This window comes from Silene latifolia, chromosome Y (assembly GCF_048544455.1).
Source record: "Silene latifolia isolate original U9 population chromosome Y, ASM4854445v1, whole genome shotgun sequence".
NCBI lineage: Eukaryota > Viridiplantae > Streptophyta > Magnoliopsida > Caryophyllales > Caryophyllaceae > Silene > Silene latifolia.
The window spans coordinates 444168065-444185190 of NC_133538.1; the positions used below are offsets into that span (position 1 = coordinate 444168065).

The window sequence follows — 17126 nt, forward strand, 5'->3', positions numbered from 1 at the left end:
CAGAGTTCGATATGAAGGATCTAGGGTCCGCGAAGAAGATATTAGGGATGGAGATTTACAGGGATCGTTCTAAAAGGAAGCTTTTCTTATCTCAGAAAAGCTACATTGAGAAGATACTTGGCCGTTTTGGTATGGGTAATGCTAGACCTTTAAATACTCCTTATGCTGTCGGTAAGTTAACTATATCTTCTGCACCTCAAACTGAAGCTGAGAAGTCTTATATGTCAACGGTTCCCTATGCTAGTGCAATTGGCAGTTTAATGTATGCCATGGTTTGCACTAGGCCTGATATTGCACATGCTGTTAGTGTTGTTAGCAGGTTTATGGCTCAACCTGGCAAAGAACACTGGTTAGCGGTAAAGAGAATTTTCCGCTACATGAGAGGAACGACGGATGTTGGTCTCGTTTATGGAAATGATGATGAGTGTTTAGTTGTTGGATATTCTGATTCTGATTATGCTGCAGATGTAGATAGCAGGAGGTCCGTAACCGAGTATGTTTTTATACTTGGTGGTTCTGTTGTTAGTTGGAAGTCAACTTTACAATCTTCTGTGACTTTGTCAACCACGGAGGCGGAGTATATGGCTTTAACAGCAGCTGCTAAGGAGGCTATATGGTTAAAGGGTCTTGTAAGTAAGCTTGGTCTACATCAGGAGATCGCTTCGTTGTATTGTGATAGCTTAAGTGCTATTTGTTTGGCGAAGGATCAGGTGCATCATGATAGAACCAAGCACATAGATGTCAGGTATCATTTTCTGAGGAACGAGAAGAGAATTAAAGTGAAGAAAGTGGGAACAGCTGACAATCCTGCAGATTGCTTCACTAAGCCGGTTCCATTCAGCAAGTTCAAACATTGCTTGGACTTGTTGAATATAGACAGTTATGTCTAGACCCTTCGGGGTGCTGAGCTCGAGGTGGAGCCTTGAGCGGCCCGGTCCAGGGCTAAATGGACGCAGGCCTTTGTCCAGGGCTAATTGGATGGCAGACCCAGTCCAGGGTATATTTGATGGTTATAGACTCAAGGTGGAGTCTATTGTGTTCTAGTGTGAGCGCTCATTTGCTGGAACATGGCAGATACAAGTTTACTTGGGAGTGACTTGTATAGTGGTCAAGTGGTTTGGAAGTCGTTTGCTAAATGCGACTGTCCGAGTCAAGGTGGAGAATTGTTAGTATATGACTCGTATGTCACTTACAGAATATGTCGGAGTTTGATTACGGTGAGATAATATTAGACAAAGGAAGAAAAGGAGGTAAACTACGGGCGACACATCCGCGGGTCGCTGGGAATTCTGATGAAATCAGAATTTCGTGTGTTTATTGCTGCATGACAACTTTTTTTGGCGTTGACTTTATGTTTGGAGTTGACGTCACCAATAGTTTTTGGTTTCCTTAGCTAGTTAGGAAATTTTGTTTTAATTAATTATATTTCTTAATTAGAATAATCTTTGTTAGGGTAGTTTAATATATAAACACTACTCTAACCTAGTTATTCTTTTAAGGAGAGATTTGTGAGGCAAACACATTGAGAGTTTTAAGAGGCAGATCTAGAAAAACTCTGTGCTCATCTTTTGTAATCTGTAATTCTCCCGACATAGTGAAATATTTTCCCTCGCCCAGGTGGATGTAGCTATCGCATTGATAGTGAACCACGTTAAATCTTTGTGTCTTTTATTTTTGCATCTACTCCGTATCGCTTCCGCACAACATAACTAACCACCAACTAAGTTTGTTAGTCGGTTAGAGATCTTAGTATATAAGCAAGATCATTCATTGTAAACAAGATATCTTACACATAATATTGTATCAATAATATACAAAAGCTTTCTCTCTCTTTTCCTTCTCTAAATACTTCTATATCACTACAACAGCCATCTTCATCTTCTCCATCATCAATGGAGGTTTGATGGTTTTCATGGTATCAGCGTATAAGATCCTATTCATTTACGGTTCCGCACAATAAATCTTTCATAAATTTCCTCTTTTTCTTCCAGTTTACATCACCTTTTCTCTAATCATGCCTGAGGAAACGCTGTATTCGCCTTTAGACGATCCTTTATTTCTTTCTCAAACTGATCAGCCGAGCTTGATTTTATCGTCTTTTCTCTTTCACTACTACAGATACAGTCAATAACAACGGGTAAAAACCGTTGTAAAAACAAAAAGCGGACGTTGTTAAAGCGGCCGTTGTAAAAGGTATTTACAACGGTTAGGTTATTTAATTAAACCGTTGTAGAAAGTATTCACCACGGTTAAAAGCCGTTGTTTTAGCGTGTAAGCCGTTGTGGAAAGTGTTTCAAAAATTTGGTGGGAATAATATGACAACGGTTCTTAGTTTAATAACCGTTGTTGTAACTTTCCCTCCAAAATTGTGAAGACTTTTAACACCGTGTATATGATACATTCCCGTTGTTAAAATTTGTAGTAACAACGGTTCTTAGTTTAAAACTCGTTGTTGTAAATTTCCCTCCAAAATTGTGAAGACTTTTAACAACGGTTCTTCGTTTAAAACCTGTTGTTGAATATTATGGGCGGTATTTGTGAAAGGTATTCACAACGGTTTTGTTTTTAGTAACCGTTGTGAAAGGTCTTCACAACGGTTTTTTTTAGTAACCGTTTTTATTACGAACTCCTAATGTTTTTAAAAATTAAATTTGTTTCATGCCATTCAAAAACCTGCATATATCAAAGAGACACCATATATCAAACCAGATAAATCACAATTTGGTTCATCGAACTCAATAGATTCAATTCAACCACAACAAAGATCATCATATATATATATATATATATATATATATATATATATATATATATATATATATATATACTTACAAGGAGTTAAATTTACATGAACTAATCAAAGATTTCCTAACTTAAACAAAAAATTTACTAATAAACCGATCTAAACTACTCGAGTATCATGCATTTCTATTTTCTAAGACGTATTTGCCCAACATGTCCCTTACCTCGTCTATATCTACACTTGAGTACTTCTGAATCTCTCGGTGACGGGTTGATTACATACTGCGGAAAAAACAAATTAAAGACAAGACATTATTGTAACAACATCAAATCTTTGCATAGCAACATCAAAAAAGTAATAAACGTAACACATTATAAAATTACTAAGCTTTTCTGGAATAAGGATATATCTTCACCTAATAATCTCCAACATGAACCGACAAACGTAGTATCCACATTGTATGCTATCCGGCTGGCGAGGGGCCTATTATTACATAAAAACAAACAGACGAGAGAAGGCTCACATCCGAATCTTGAACTTTAGGTATTGTATTAGTATTAAACACAGATTTTTGCACTTAATGTATTGTATTTGACCACGTACCCTGTTATCGTAATAAAATCGGGGCCATCATCGAATCTTTAGTGGGTTGATCCCTTTCGTTAGCTTTTCTCTTCTCAAAGGCCCTTTTTTTTTTAAAAAAAAGAAAGCGGACACTCATTTTTTTAGGGACAAAAATGAGCTTTTTGCTATAAATAAAAATTGAAACTTAATGTTATTATAAATAAATCAATATTATAAACTTACTTATTAATCAAGCGCTTAAAAGTCTCGCTTGGTGGATTATGTAAAGAGTCCAACCAAAAAACTTTCTTCTTTGTCGGCATGATGGCTGCTAGCACCCAATGAGTCCTACATCAAGAGACATCATCATTATTAACAAGTACATATATTAGTTATGAAAATGCAATTGTAGGGGGAAACGTAATATTAATTTGTTTATTACCCTTTTTCATTATAAGCGGCAAAAATCACTTCTTGGTTGTCGCCAATTCTTTGAGCAATATAATCTACCCGTTCTTCGAACGAGAAATCCGGAATAAATAAAGATAAAACATAGGGGCACAGGAATCCGTATTGATCAGATGGAATCTTCTTCTCGGGGATCACTCTCAATTTCAATATCCTACATTATTACGGTATTAATTCCGGTATTTAATTAAAACACTATCTAGTAGTCAGAATATTAGAATGTGAAATTATTTATTAAGAAACTTACTTCATCCAAACAAATAGGTGTGCCACATCAATCTGGTCTAGGCCAGCCCAAATGGCTAGCATATCCCATGACATAAGTGCTTCGCGCTCAGCCCCTAGAATATCCTCCCCGAGCGGAATAACTATCAATTGCTCGGTGGCTATGCGACGGCAAGCCTCCTCATGCAGTTTCCTCATCGTCGCCGTTCTTAATTTTTGCATGTAATCCTTCCCAGTATATTGTGTGGAGTTTAAACTCCTAACTTCTTTCAGGTCGGGGAAATAATGATTCTTTGATTTTGTGCTACTACCACCAGCCTACACATGTAGATAATTAAAATAATAAAAAATCCAAAGATAACATATCCTAGTTGGAGTAATAAAAATAAAAGCGTACTTAACTAAATACCTCGCCAACCTGCTCTTTCAATGATGAGGTAGTAGTAGCAGGTATGACTGGGGACTTAGGCTTATCAGTCTTTTTTGTCCCATACACAAAATTACCATGCATGCTTTTTAGAAATACAGACAAAATATAATTAAGAGAGCGAGGTTTTTTAAAAAAATGGAGAAGTTAATTAAATACCTCATCAAATTGTTGTCTGGACGAGGTAGTTGGCATGTCCGGGGACTTAGGCTTATCCGCCTTAGCCGGCTTTTCTGTTCCCTACACATACAAAAAATTTCCATGCTTTTTAGAAATATATACAGAAACAAAAAAAATTAAAGGGAGGTTTTCATAAAAATAGAGAATTTAATTAAATACCTCATCAAGTCCCCGGACATTAGACTTACCCGCGAAAGCCGGCTTTTTTGTTCCCTACAAAAAAAAAAAATAACATATAAATTTAACATATAAAAACATTCAACAATTAAAAATGTAACATATATATATAAATGTATTTCTTCTAACCCCAACTGCTTTCGGTTGCTGAGGCGGAGACGACCGAGCCAAGTAGATGTGAGTTCTTTTGACTTCTTTTCCGTTTTTCACCCATCATAATCCTAAAACCCAAATATGAATGATATAGGAAATGAACAACTTAACAACGTACATGCAGAGTATTATCTAAAACCCTAAACCCTAATAGGAATGAAAATTTAATACAACAGATTGAGCTTCTAAAATCCTAAACCCTAATAAGAGGAGTGAAGTAGATGATGCGGGATGATAAAGATAACAAAGAAGACGAAAAACAAACAGATGCATGAAGAAGAAAAAAGATGATCGTCTTAAAACCCTAATGACGAAACACAAAATTAAAGTGAACATACCTGATGATGATGATGATAAAGAGAACGAGCGGGATGATAAGGGAAGGCAAACTGAATCAAGGCGTCGGAAATTGGACGACGGCCGGCAACGAGAATGTAGAAAGCGAGGAAGAGAGAAGAATTAACTCAGGATACCAACGGTTGAACTGGTGTTGTGTGTGTATGTGTTTTTAAATTAGTTTTTTATTAAGACAGACTATTGACAACGGGTTCTAAAAGGAAAACCGTTGTTATATGTTAATAACAACGGGTCAATATAAGTCAACCGTTGTCAAAACTTTATTACAACGGTTAAAATATACCCGTTGTAATATATTTTCACCAAATTTGCGCCAAAATGAAATATGTCAAAAAAATCAATGACAACGGGTAGGGATAATACAACCGTTGTTGAAAGTAATAACAACGGGTAATGTAACTATAACCGTTGTTGAAAGTATTAACAACGGGTAATTTAAATATAACCGTTGTTATTGTTGAACTTTTTTTTAAAAAAAAAATTACCGTAATTCCATTACGGTCAAACTCAGTAACAATATATACATACTGTATGCAATGAAAGCACCATATCTTTGCAACATTATTCAAGAATTTCAACACCAAAGATCCACATCTAATAATAAGATCAAGAACATAAGACAACACCAAAGATGCATGCATACTTTGCATATCTAAGCTACATGATTTACCATGCCATGCAAATTTGGGAATTTTTATTTAACAATGACCATTATTGATTTACCAATAAATTAAACCATCAAATTATTGATCTGAAAATGACTCAAAATGTTGGTCGTCCATATCATCGTGTCCGATGAACTATCTCGGGATCGGGGGCGTTTCTTGGATGTCATAGTTTATTCGTTAACCCAAATACCTTCACCATGGTCATCACGCATATAGATGCTTTCAGTGTCCTCATGATCAGTGTCAACATCGTCGAAATAAGATACAGTGGTAGAGTGATCCATTCCCTCAAAAACGACATCCTGATCATCATCACCATTATCGGATGGACTACTCCTTCTACTCCTTATAGACAGTACAACAGAACACTTCTTATCCACAGGATCGGTGACATAGAACACTTGTTTAGCTTGGGATGCCATTATGAAAGGATCATCCTTATTATTGCCAACCTTACCCAGATTGACCAACGTAAATCCCATCTTATCCTTTCGGACACAATGGATGTTGTTATCAACCCAGTTACATCGAAACAAAGGCATGGTGAAATCAATGTAATCTAGTACCAATATTTCTTGAATAACACCATAATAAAGGCATTTTCCCCAAATAAGCTTTTTATCTTTGAAGTAGCAAAGTGCATTACCTCAAATTCAGAACTCACACCACTATTTTGCATTGTGCTCAACTCATCTTGCTTGCGGGTGTAAAAAGTATATCCATTGATGGTAAAACTGTTGTAAAAGGTAACCCTGGCATTTGGACCTAAACCAAGACGTAGTAACCTAGGAGAGATGTCATCACCAGTTTGATCCGTACACTCTAAGAAAATATTCCTACACCACTCTGCAAACGTCTTCGTATGCTCGTTCGCAATCCACTTCTTGGTCTTGTTTGGGAGATCGTATTTGAGCTCATCTTTGTGTTGTTGAATATAAGGTTGCACTTCATCTTCGTTGTTTAGCACATACGTGTGTGCTAAATGCAACATTTCACGTGTCACAATTTTTTCAACCCGGCCCTAATACCTTTTTCGGTCATCCAGTCACTATGACGATTCTTAGGAATGCCAATCAACTCCTCAGGGGAGAGATGAGCGTAACAATATGAAAGAGCTTCGTCTAAAATAACGCGTTCAGCAATACAACCTTCCGGACGATACCGATTAGATGTATAGTCCTTGTAGACTTTCATCAATCTTTCGAAAGGATACTGGTATCTCAAGTACACGGGCCCAAGGTACAAAATCTCCCTAACCAAGTGAATGGTCAGATGAATCATGATAGTGAAGAAAGAGGGTGGAAAATACATTTCCAACTGACAAAGAGAGGTTACAACGAGGTCCTTCAATGAATCCGCGTCATTGGGATCGATGACTTTCTCGCATATGGACTGGAAGAAGAGACAGAATCTAGTTATAGCATATCTTACCTTTTCAGGTAAAATGGAACGAATAGCCACATGTAGTAATTGTTGCATCAAAGTGTGACAATCATGTGACTTTAACCCGGTGAGTTTTAGGTCTTGCATCGACACTAGGCTTTTGATGTTCGACGAATAACCATGTGGCACTTTAATTCCATTCAAGCATGCACATAACTCTTTTTTCTCATTCCGTGAAAGGGTATAAGCTACTGGCGGTAAAAATGTACGATTACCTCTCTTCTGTGGTGCCAACTCTAGTCTAATACCCATCATTTTCTATCTTCCCTAGCTGCGGCGTTATCCTTTATTTTACCAGGAATATTCAGAAGCGTATTGATAATATTATCACCGACATTTTTCTCAATGTGCATGAAATCGAGGCAATGCCTGACCTCCAGGTCAGGCCAATATGGAAGTTTATCAAAAAATATGGATCTTTTCTTATACCCACGAGTAGACAATTTAGAGCCGCTCTTCTTCCCATAATCTATCTCAATATGCTTTACTTTATGATAAACTGTAGATACCTCATTTCTGCACCTCCCGCAAACCACCCGGTGATGATTGGGCCGCATGTTTGATTCGCGGAACGATTTGTGACAGTTCGTAAGATTGTCGTCAAGTGATTACTCAAATATTAAATGTCAACCTCTTAGTTGTCATCTACGTCCCGATACGGTCGTTTTGGCAGTAATTAGAGTACATTCGGAGTCCGGGTCAAAAACCGTCTCAATTTTCTCGATAACTGTTAAATCCCGAGTCGAATATTCGGAATGTTCCTGGATATTTCTATTCCATATTTCATAAATTCTATCTTTTGGCAAATAATATCCCGTAATATTCATAAGATAATCGAATTATTTCCGTCCTACCATAACTCAAACGCGAAATCTTTCTTCGAGGAGGAAACCTCCGGGAATAGACGCAGCAGTCTTTGCGCCTCTTCCAAGAGACGCAGTGGCTGCTGCGCCTCTTCCCAGGCCCTTCTTTGCATGTCTTATGTATCTTTTTTCATATCTTTCCGAGATTCACTTCCAAAGAGTCTCCGAAACCCTATTCCTCCGTGTGATTAGTATAAATAGGAGCCTTCGCTCCTCATATTTCTCACGCGAGTGTCCGCCCTTCTCTTCTCCCTTTGCATTCTAGACTTTGTTCTTACTAATTGGCGCCTACGTGCTTGGACTTCCGACCACGTAAGCTCGGATCCTTCCGGGTACCAGCCTCTCCGTTGCATGACCGACCAATTTGACCAACTACACTCAATCAACTTAAATTAATCAATCGTTTTCCTCTTACGAGGGCACTCTCTTTGCATTCGCGTCGAGCATTCACTAGTCGATATCTTAGTTCATCTCGTTTCGTCAACATGTAAGTCTGAGGGTGTAAATCTCTCTTTTATTTATTGTATTTTACTTGTCGTATCATCAATTGTAAGGTTTACGTCGAAAATACCGTTAAAATCGATTTCTAAAACCCTTTGTTAAAACCTGTTTTTGCGAATTTCCAGTAGATAACAGTCGAGAAAGGACGCAAAGAATCGCCGCGCTCTTGAAAAGAGCGCATTCTGCTGCGCCTCTTCATGAGGCTGCCGCAGTTCCTGCTTCCTTTCTTCTTCGTTTGTCCTCTGTAATTCGTATTCAAATCTTTCTTTTGCTTGTTCGTCTGTTAATTCTTCATCGTAGTATCATAATAATTCCACATGTATTATAATCATCATCATGTTCATGTTTTAATTGTCATAAATCCGACTTAAATCCCTTATAGTCCAATATTTGCGGGTTTTCGTCATTAAGTTCAATCCGGGTTGTAGGGATTCAATTTGTTCATATTGAGTTCCTAGAATTCGTCTTTGATATAGTTTTCATCTGTTCATTCACATGTTCGTCATTAATTTGTCATTAATTCATCATGTTTAGTTTGTTTCATTCACCGATGTCACTAATTAATCATTCAACCTTGTAAATAATCCGTTTGCATCCGTCTCATCCATGTTTATCGCTTTCATGACCATCATTGACATGTAATAAAAGTATTAATCACTTTCATCCGAGTAAATAATTTAATCGATACATAAAATTACCAATTAACATTAACGATTTGCGATTCAAAACTACGCCTGAACTCACCCTTGGGAATGACGCAAGAATCGCCGCGCCTCTTCCGAGGGCGCGCTCTGCTGCGCCTGTTCCAGGATGATTTCTGTCCTCGAACTCCGTTTCTGCCTTGACCTAGTTTAATTAGTCCACGTATTAACTAGCTATTATCCGTAATATCACGCTAATTCCTGTTCGTAATTTATTTCTTTTTATTCTTTTATTCTTTTTCTCAATCTATCCGTTTTAAAGGTATTTTCGACATAAATCGCCTATTCCAATGTAATTAATGTAATTTTCATTATTGTAATTTATGATTATTGTATTTCTTTTACCATTTGTATGTTTCCACATGTAAATCAACATTAAATTCCAACTTCGACCCAATTGTATGCTAATTACGTGTCAACCGAGTTAGTTAATTCTCACATGCTAGGATTAAAACTTGGATGTTGCATTGCATGCATATAACCGACGATATATCAAGTACGAATAACTTCCCTAATCATTAGTAGAGGCCGCTATCGAGGCGGGCGGGATTAGGTGTTCGATCAAAAGAGCTTCCTAATACGTACCCTCACTCCTTACTCCAGATCTCCGTGAGCACCTGTGTTCATTGGCATCCACGAGAGTCATTCTAGACATAGAATGCTAAGGGTAACGATTGCTTAGTGTTCATGTCACTACTTTGTGTCTTGACATGACACGAGGTATTCGAACGGTTCCAATTTCCCATAAAAATTGGTGGCGACTCCTTACAAAATGCAAACACTTGTTTTTCGACCTTCACCAAGCGCCCCCGTTGGCGGCCCGCTGTCCACATAAACTTCATGCCCACTCAAAATTCTAGGAGGTTGACGAAGTTCTTGTCTTCCATTGAATGCTTTCTGCATCTTGCGATAACAATGGTCATGATACAAGAACCTCCTATTTCCCATATACACATACTTACGAGAAGACTTCAAGAATTCAGACTCGATATCCTCCCCACACAATGGCCAAGCCTCTTTCCCATGAACTGTGTGCCCAGAAAGGTCGCCATAAGCCGGATAGTCAGTTATTGTACACAATAACATCGCTCTCAAATTGAAAGTTTCGTTCTTATATGCATCAAATACTTCTATCCCACAACAATCGCAAATCATCTAGAAGAGGTTCCAAATATACATCTATATCATTTTCAGGTTGTTTAGGACCGGAAATTAACGACAACATCAAATACTTTCTTTTCATGCACACATATGGAGGTAAGTTATAAATAGCCAACACTACTGGCCAAGTACTATGTTGGCTACTCATGTTTCCGTGTGGGTCCATTCCATTAGTGTACAGCGCTAGACGTAAGTTTCTAGGTTCATTGCCGAACTCGGGATACTTAGCGTCGAACGATTTCCATTGCATAGCATTTGCCGGGTGTCTTATCTTTCCATCATTTATTCTTCTTGTTTCATGCCAAGTTAACATTTTTGAATCATCGGGATTCGCATAAATCCTTATGAATCTTGGTATCAATGGAAAATACCACAACACTTTAGCCGGGATCCCTTCTTTATCCTTATAACGCCACAACAAACATTTAGGGCAATTGGTTAAGTTTTGATATAATTTCCGATACAATATGCAATCATTTGGACATGCATGTATTTTCTCATATTTCATACCCACTCCTCTTATTAGTTTTTTCGCCTCATATGTCTTAACAGGTAGAACATTACCATCAGGAAGAAACTCCTTTATCAAGGCTAAAAAACAAGTGAAACACGTGTCACTCACCCCATTTGCCCCCTTGATATTATACAACTTCACCACAGTAGACATTTTTGTGAACTTACAACCGGGATACGAGAGGTGCTTGAGACTCACACAACTTCTCATACATGTTGTTAAGGTCATCCCAATTACTAGTGTCATCACCTACATCTTCAAAAGCAATCGACTCATCCTCATTCTCTTCATTATCTATAGACCCAACATTCAACTTCTCTACTTCCAACTCTTCTAACTCAAAAACTCGGCAAACTCGGGATCATCGCTTAGCCTTTCGTGTACCTCAACATCATCTTCTTCAGAGTTATTCTCTTCCTCTAATGATTCCCCATGAAAAATCCAACGTGTATAGGATCGACTAAATCTCCACTTTTCTAGGTGTATTTTAACGTCCGGAAAAGCCATATAGCTAATATTACCACATCTTTCACAAGGACATGCAATACTAGAAGAACCTTTCAAATTGTTCGAAACGAATTCATAAAATTCAGCTAAACCATCCTTGTAGGTGCGGTCACTCATATTTGCATCAATCATCCAAGTTCGAGTCATTATTCTACATTCGTAATAATAGGCAACTAATTCGGAAAATACAATAATAGGCAAACAAATAAACGAAATTCGGAAAGCAATTAAGCTAAATTATCAACAAATTAGATAATAACCCAAAAATCCTATATCTATAAGCGTTGCTAAGAAACATATATATACCGATTGATAAACACGATGAGGGAGAGAAGACGGTGCGGTGACAACAAAGTGACGGAGATGAAGACAGAGAGACGATCGGGGAGGAATGGAGGATGATATAGTAGCAAAGATCGACGTATTAGCTTGTGTTTGTGTTTTGTAGCGTATAGCAGAATAAAGCAATCTGTTGTTCATTCTTAAGATTTTCATAACATTAATAACAACGGTTATTCAGCCTGAAACCGTTGTTAAAAAGTATTAAAAACGGATTCTAATATAACCGTTGTGATTACTTTTCATAATTTTGCGCCAAATTATTAACAACGGTTAAAATTTATTACAGATTCAACCGTTGTTATTAATGTTTATATTAACAACGGTTTTTCAAGTATAACCCGTTGTTAAAACCAATAACAACGATTAACAACACAGAACCGTTGTGATTAATTTTGGTAAAGTTCGCGGCATAAATTCTACAACGTGTTTTGTTGATTTTTGTGAATAAGCGTTGTTAAAGGACCGTTGTAGTTGCCTGTATTTGTAGTAGTGTTTGATGGCTCCAATTTCATTCAGTGACAGCGTGAGATCATCTCTGCTCTGCTTTCAAAAAACAAAGTTGGGTTCATAACTGGAGAATGTTCTTGTCCTCCTGCCTCTGATAAGAAGTATAATGCCTGGGTAAGATGCGATATTCTCGTCTCTCGTTGGATTAAGAACTCCATTGTTAAGCCTTTAGTGAATAATCTACAGTATGCTTCATCTGCTTAGTCTTTATGGTCTGATATACTTGAGCGTTATGGGCAGTTGAATGTCCTCGATTTATATGCTCTTAAAAAGGATTTGAATAACATTGCTCAAGATACTTCTTCACTTCTTGATTATTATGGTAAAATCAAGAATTTGTGGGAGAATATTGACACTATGGACCCTATTCCTCAGTGTACATGTGGTGCCATGAAGAATTGCACATGTCAATTGCTTAAGAGGTTGTTGGATAGGGAAACTCAGACCAAGTTAATCCAGCTATTGATGGGGCTAAATTCTGGGTTTGAACAGCTACAGACTCATATTCTCACCCTGGATCCTTTGCCTCCCATCAACAAAGCATTAGGGATGCTTCAAAAGATTGAACGTCAGAAGTTAATTAATGATGTAACTTCTGATGTTGCTGTGGAGTCAGTTGCCTATGCTGCTAAGAAAAGAACTCAGTCTTACTCTGCTAAAGAAGAGGGTAGCAAGAAACGTGCTAAATATGATGTTTCTGCTGGTTCTGAGGATGGCAAATACTGTGAGTTTTGTGGCAGGTCTGGTCACACTATTGATGAATGCTGGAGACGCAAGACCTGTACTTTCTGCAACACTAAAGGGCATATCAAGAAACGATGTTATAAGTTTAAAGCTTATAATGCCAAGAAGGGTAATTAAAATATGGAGGCAGGTTCTTCTAAAGCTGCTCATAATGCTGAACTTGTTTCCTCTGAACAAGATTACCACTATCAGGATGTTGCTCCCTTTTCTATTGCACAACCAATGTTGCATGGGTATACTGCTGGAAGTTCTCTGGGATATTCTGGGCATAATCAGGTGCCTTCTAATGTTCATGTTTCACCAGATTTTGTTCAAGGGATAGTCAATTCTGTTATGGCTAAGGTATTCCAGGCAATGAATGAGAAGACTGATCCTTCTACTTCTTCTTTACAGTCTTCAGTTAACTTTGCTGGTATGTACCTCTCTTCCCAGGCTTCTGCAGTCAATAATTCAAGTTCCAAATTGGATTGGATTGTGGATACTAGTGCCTCAGACCACATGACATCCAATGTATCATTGCTTCATAATGTCTCTAGTTTGCCTAAGCCTGTGTATGTTGGATTGCCTGATGGTACTGTTAAGATAGTACATAAAATTGGGACTGCAAGAATTAATGATAAAATAATTCTGCATAATGTTCTTCTTATTCCTGACTTTAAACAAAATTTGTTATCTGTGGGAAAATTGATAGCATCAACTGGCTTACTTGTGTTGTTTTTGAATGATACTTGTGTGTTTCAGGACCCTACAAGTAAGGACATAGTTGCTCTGGCTAAAAGGACTGGGGACCTATACAAGCTAAGGAGTCATAGTGCCTATAGCTCACTAGCTAATTGTAGTTCTGTCAATAAAGAGCACTTTGTAAATAGTAATAAGAACTTTAGTCAATCTCAGAATGTCAGTTTATTACATGCTAGGTTAGGACATTGTTCTTTGGATAAAATGAAGCATGTAAACAGTGATCAATTGAAAGGAATAAAGCAGTTTGATTGTGATACTTGTATTCTTGCCAAGCATCATATTTTACCCTTTCCAAAAAGTAGATCATATGCTAATGAGTGTTTTAAATTGGTGCACATGGATTTCTGGGGTCCATATAGAGTCCCCACACTGACTGGTGCTAGATCTTTTTTGACTATTTTGGATGACCATTCTAGATTGACCTGGACTTTTTTGATGCATAATAAGACTCAGGTTCCTGGTTTGGTTAAAGGATTTGTATCTTATGTTGAGACACAATTTGATAGAAATATTAAAGTGATAAGATCAGACAATGGGACAGAATTTCTTCAAACATATTGCAAAGATTATTTTACTAGTAAAGGAATTGTGCTTCAAAGATATATTGTTGATAGACCCCAACAGAATGGACGGGTGGAGAGAAAACATAGGCACTTACTAGACACTGCCAGAGCACTCCAATTACAGTCTAATGTACCTATTAAATTTTGGGGTGAGTGCTTACTGACAGCAACCTATTTGATTAATAAAATGGCCACTGCTGCATTGAATTGGCAAACTCCTTAAGATATTTTGTTCAAAGAAAACCCTAAGTATGATGAACTTAGGATATTTGGTAGTTTGTGCTTTGCTTCTATGCCTCCTACAGCAATGGACAAGTTTCAAAAGAGAGCCAGAAAATGCTTGTTTATTGGCTATCCTTATAACCAGAAGGGTTATAAGTTGTATGATTTGGAAACACACACTATTTTTTCCAGCAGAGATGTTGTATTCAGGGAAGAGGTGTATCCTTTTCAAGTACCTGTACATGCCAACGCACCTACTGGTTCCTCTGCAGAATATACTATGCCAGCTGATTTTTTACAGTCCATCAACATAGAAGTTCCTTCTAGTTCATCTGAGAGATTAGAAGATCCTGTGGTCACTACTATGGCTACTGAAATCTCTACTGCTGAAGACACACCAGCTGAATTGCCTGTCACATCAGCTGCTGAGGTAAACAACACATCTGATAATGATGTTGCTTTAGCTCTTGTATCTAATCAGCAGGGTCAGCTCATCAGGAAGTCTGCTAGACCCAGGATTCCATCTGTTTTACTTTCAGATTATCATTGCCCCCCACAGAAGATAAAGAAGTCAACTGCTTTTCAAGCAACTGTTCTAAATGAGTTGACTGCATTTGACAGGGATTATGTCATGTCCTTGTGTAATGTGGTTGAGTCACATGAACCAAGCTATTATCATCAAGCCTGTAAAGATGATAAATGGGTTCTAGCAATGAATCAAGAGCTGCATGCACTTGAGGCAAATCAGACATGGGAATTAACTACCTTGCCTTCAAATAAAAAGGCTATAGGGAGTAAGTGGGTTTATAAGATAAAGTATAAACCAGATGGGTCTATTAAGAGATATAAGGCAAGGTTAGTAGCCAAGGGCTATAATCAAGTCAAGGATAGGGACTATAAATTGACCTTCTCTCCAGTTGCAAAATTCTCAACAGTAAGGATATTATTGGCATTAGCAGCTATTAAAGGTTGGCCATTGCACCAACTTGATATTAACAATGCATTTCTTCATGGCTTTTTGGATGAAGAAGTGTATATGAATCCTCCATTGGGGTATACACTTGCAAAGGAGGGGCAATTTTGTAAGCTCAAGAGATCATTGTATGGTCTTAAGCAAGCATCAAGGCAATGGAACCTTGAGTTGACTAAATATCTCATAGATTTGGGATTTGTTTAGTCCAAATTGGATTATTCTTTATTTACAAGAATTGATTCAATTACAAAGAAGTTCCTGGTTGTATTGGTTTATGTAGATGATGTGTTGGTAACTGGTGAACATACTGCAGCAATACAACAATTGAAGGATCAGTTGCATTCTAAATTTACAATTAAAGACTTGTGCTTAATGAGGTATTTCTTGGGTTTAGAAGTTGCAATAAATGAACGTGTCATATTATTAAATCAAAGGAAATACATCATTGACATCATTCAAGATGCTGGTTTTGAGGACTCCAAGCCAGTATCCTTTCCATTGCAGAAAGGGCTTAAGCTGTCTAATGACAAGGGGAGCCTTCTATCAGAACCGGAGAAGTATAGGAGATTAATTGATAGAATGTTGTATCTTAGTCTGACCAGACCAGACATCTCATATGCAGTCCAGCATTTGAGTCAATTATTAAGTGCTCCTCGAGATGAACATTATGTTGCAGCACAGCATTTGGTCAAGTACTTGAAGGGTACCATTAATGCAGGACTGTTTTACTCAACATCTGCTTCACTGGAATTGCAGGCCTACACTGATGCAGACTGGGCAACCTGTGCATTTAGTAGCAGGTCCCTCAGTGGGTACTGTGTTTTCCTAGGTAGTTCTTTAATCTCATGGAAAACTAAAAAACAAAAGACCGTGAGTAAGAGTTCTGCTGAAGCAGAATATAGAAGTATGAGCTACACAGCAAGTGAGTTGGTTTGGACTGCTAGTTTGTTACAAGAGTTGCAAGTTCCTATCAAATTCCCAATTCCATTGTACTGTGATAACAAAGCTGCACAGTGCATAGCTCAGCATCCTGTGTTTCACGAGAGGACAAAACATATCAATGTTGATTGCCATTTTGTAAGAGACAAGCAAATGGAAGGATTTCTGAAGACTCAGCATGTTGGCACAAAGAAGCAGCTAGCTGATATAATGACTAAACCCCTGGGTGCCAGTGAACATCATATTCTGGCTGCCAAGCTTGGACTATAGTTGTCCTCTTGTAGTCCATCTTGAGGGGGGAATGTAGAATATATATAAGTTAGGTGTTAGTTGACTAGTCAATGATCATGTAACTAACATGTAACTAACCACCAACTAAGTTTGTTAGTCGGTTAGAGATCTTAGTATATAAGCAAGATCATTCATTGTAAACAAGATATCTT

The 17126-nt window shown here is 37.7% G+C and overlaps 1 protein-coding gene and 1 long non-coding RNA gene across 2 annotated transcripts; both read left to right on the top strand.

The window, feature by feature from the left end:
• Nucleotides 1-1067: 1067 nt before the first annotated feature.
• On the top strand, nucleotides 1068-13362 carry LOC141632715 (uncharacterized). Its single transcript, XM_074445234.1, has 3 exons — nucleotides 1068-1217; nucleotides 12517-12615; nucleotides 12706-13362. Exons 1-3 carry the CDS (start codon nucleotides 1068-1070, stop codon nucleotides 13360-13362), a joined length of 906 nt encoding a protein of 301 aa, XP_074301335.1.
• A 122-nt stretch (nucleotides 13363-13484) lies between these two features.
• LOC141626917 (uncharacterized) lies at nucleotides 13485-14242 on the top strand. Its single transcript, XR_012536485.1, has 2 exons — nucleotides 13485-13657; nucleotides 13987-14242. It is a non-coding gene; the product is annotated as an uncharacterized LOC141626917 (long non-coding RNA).
• The last annotated feature ends 2884 nt before the right edge of the window (nucleotides 14243-17126 follow it).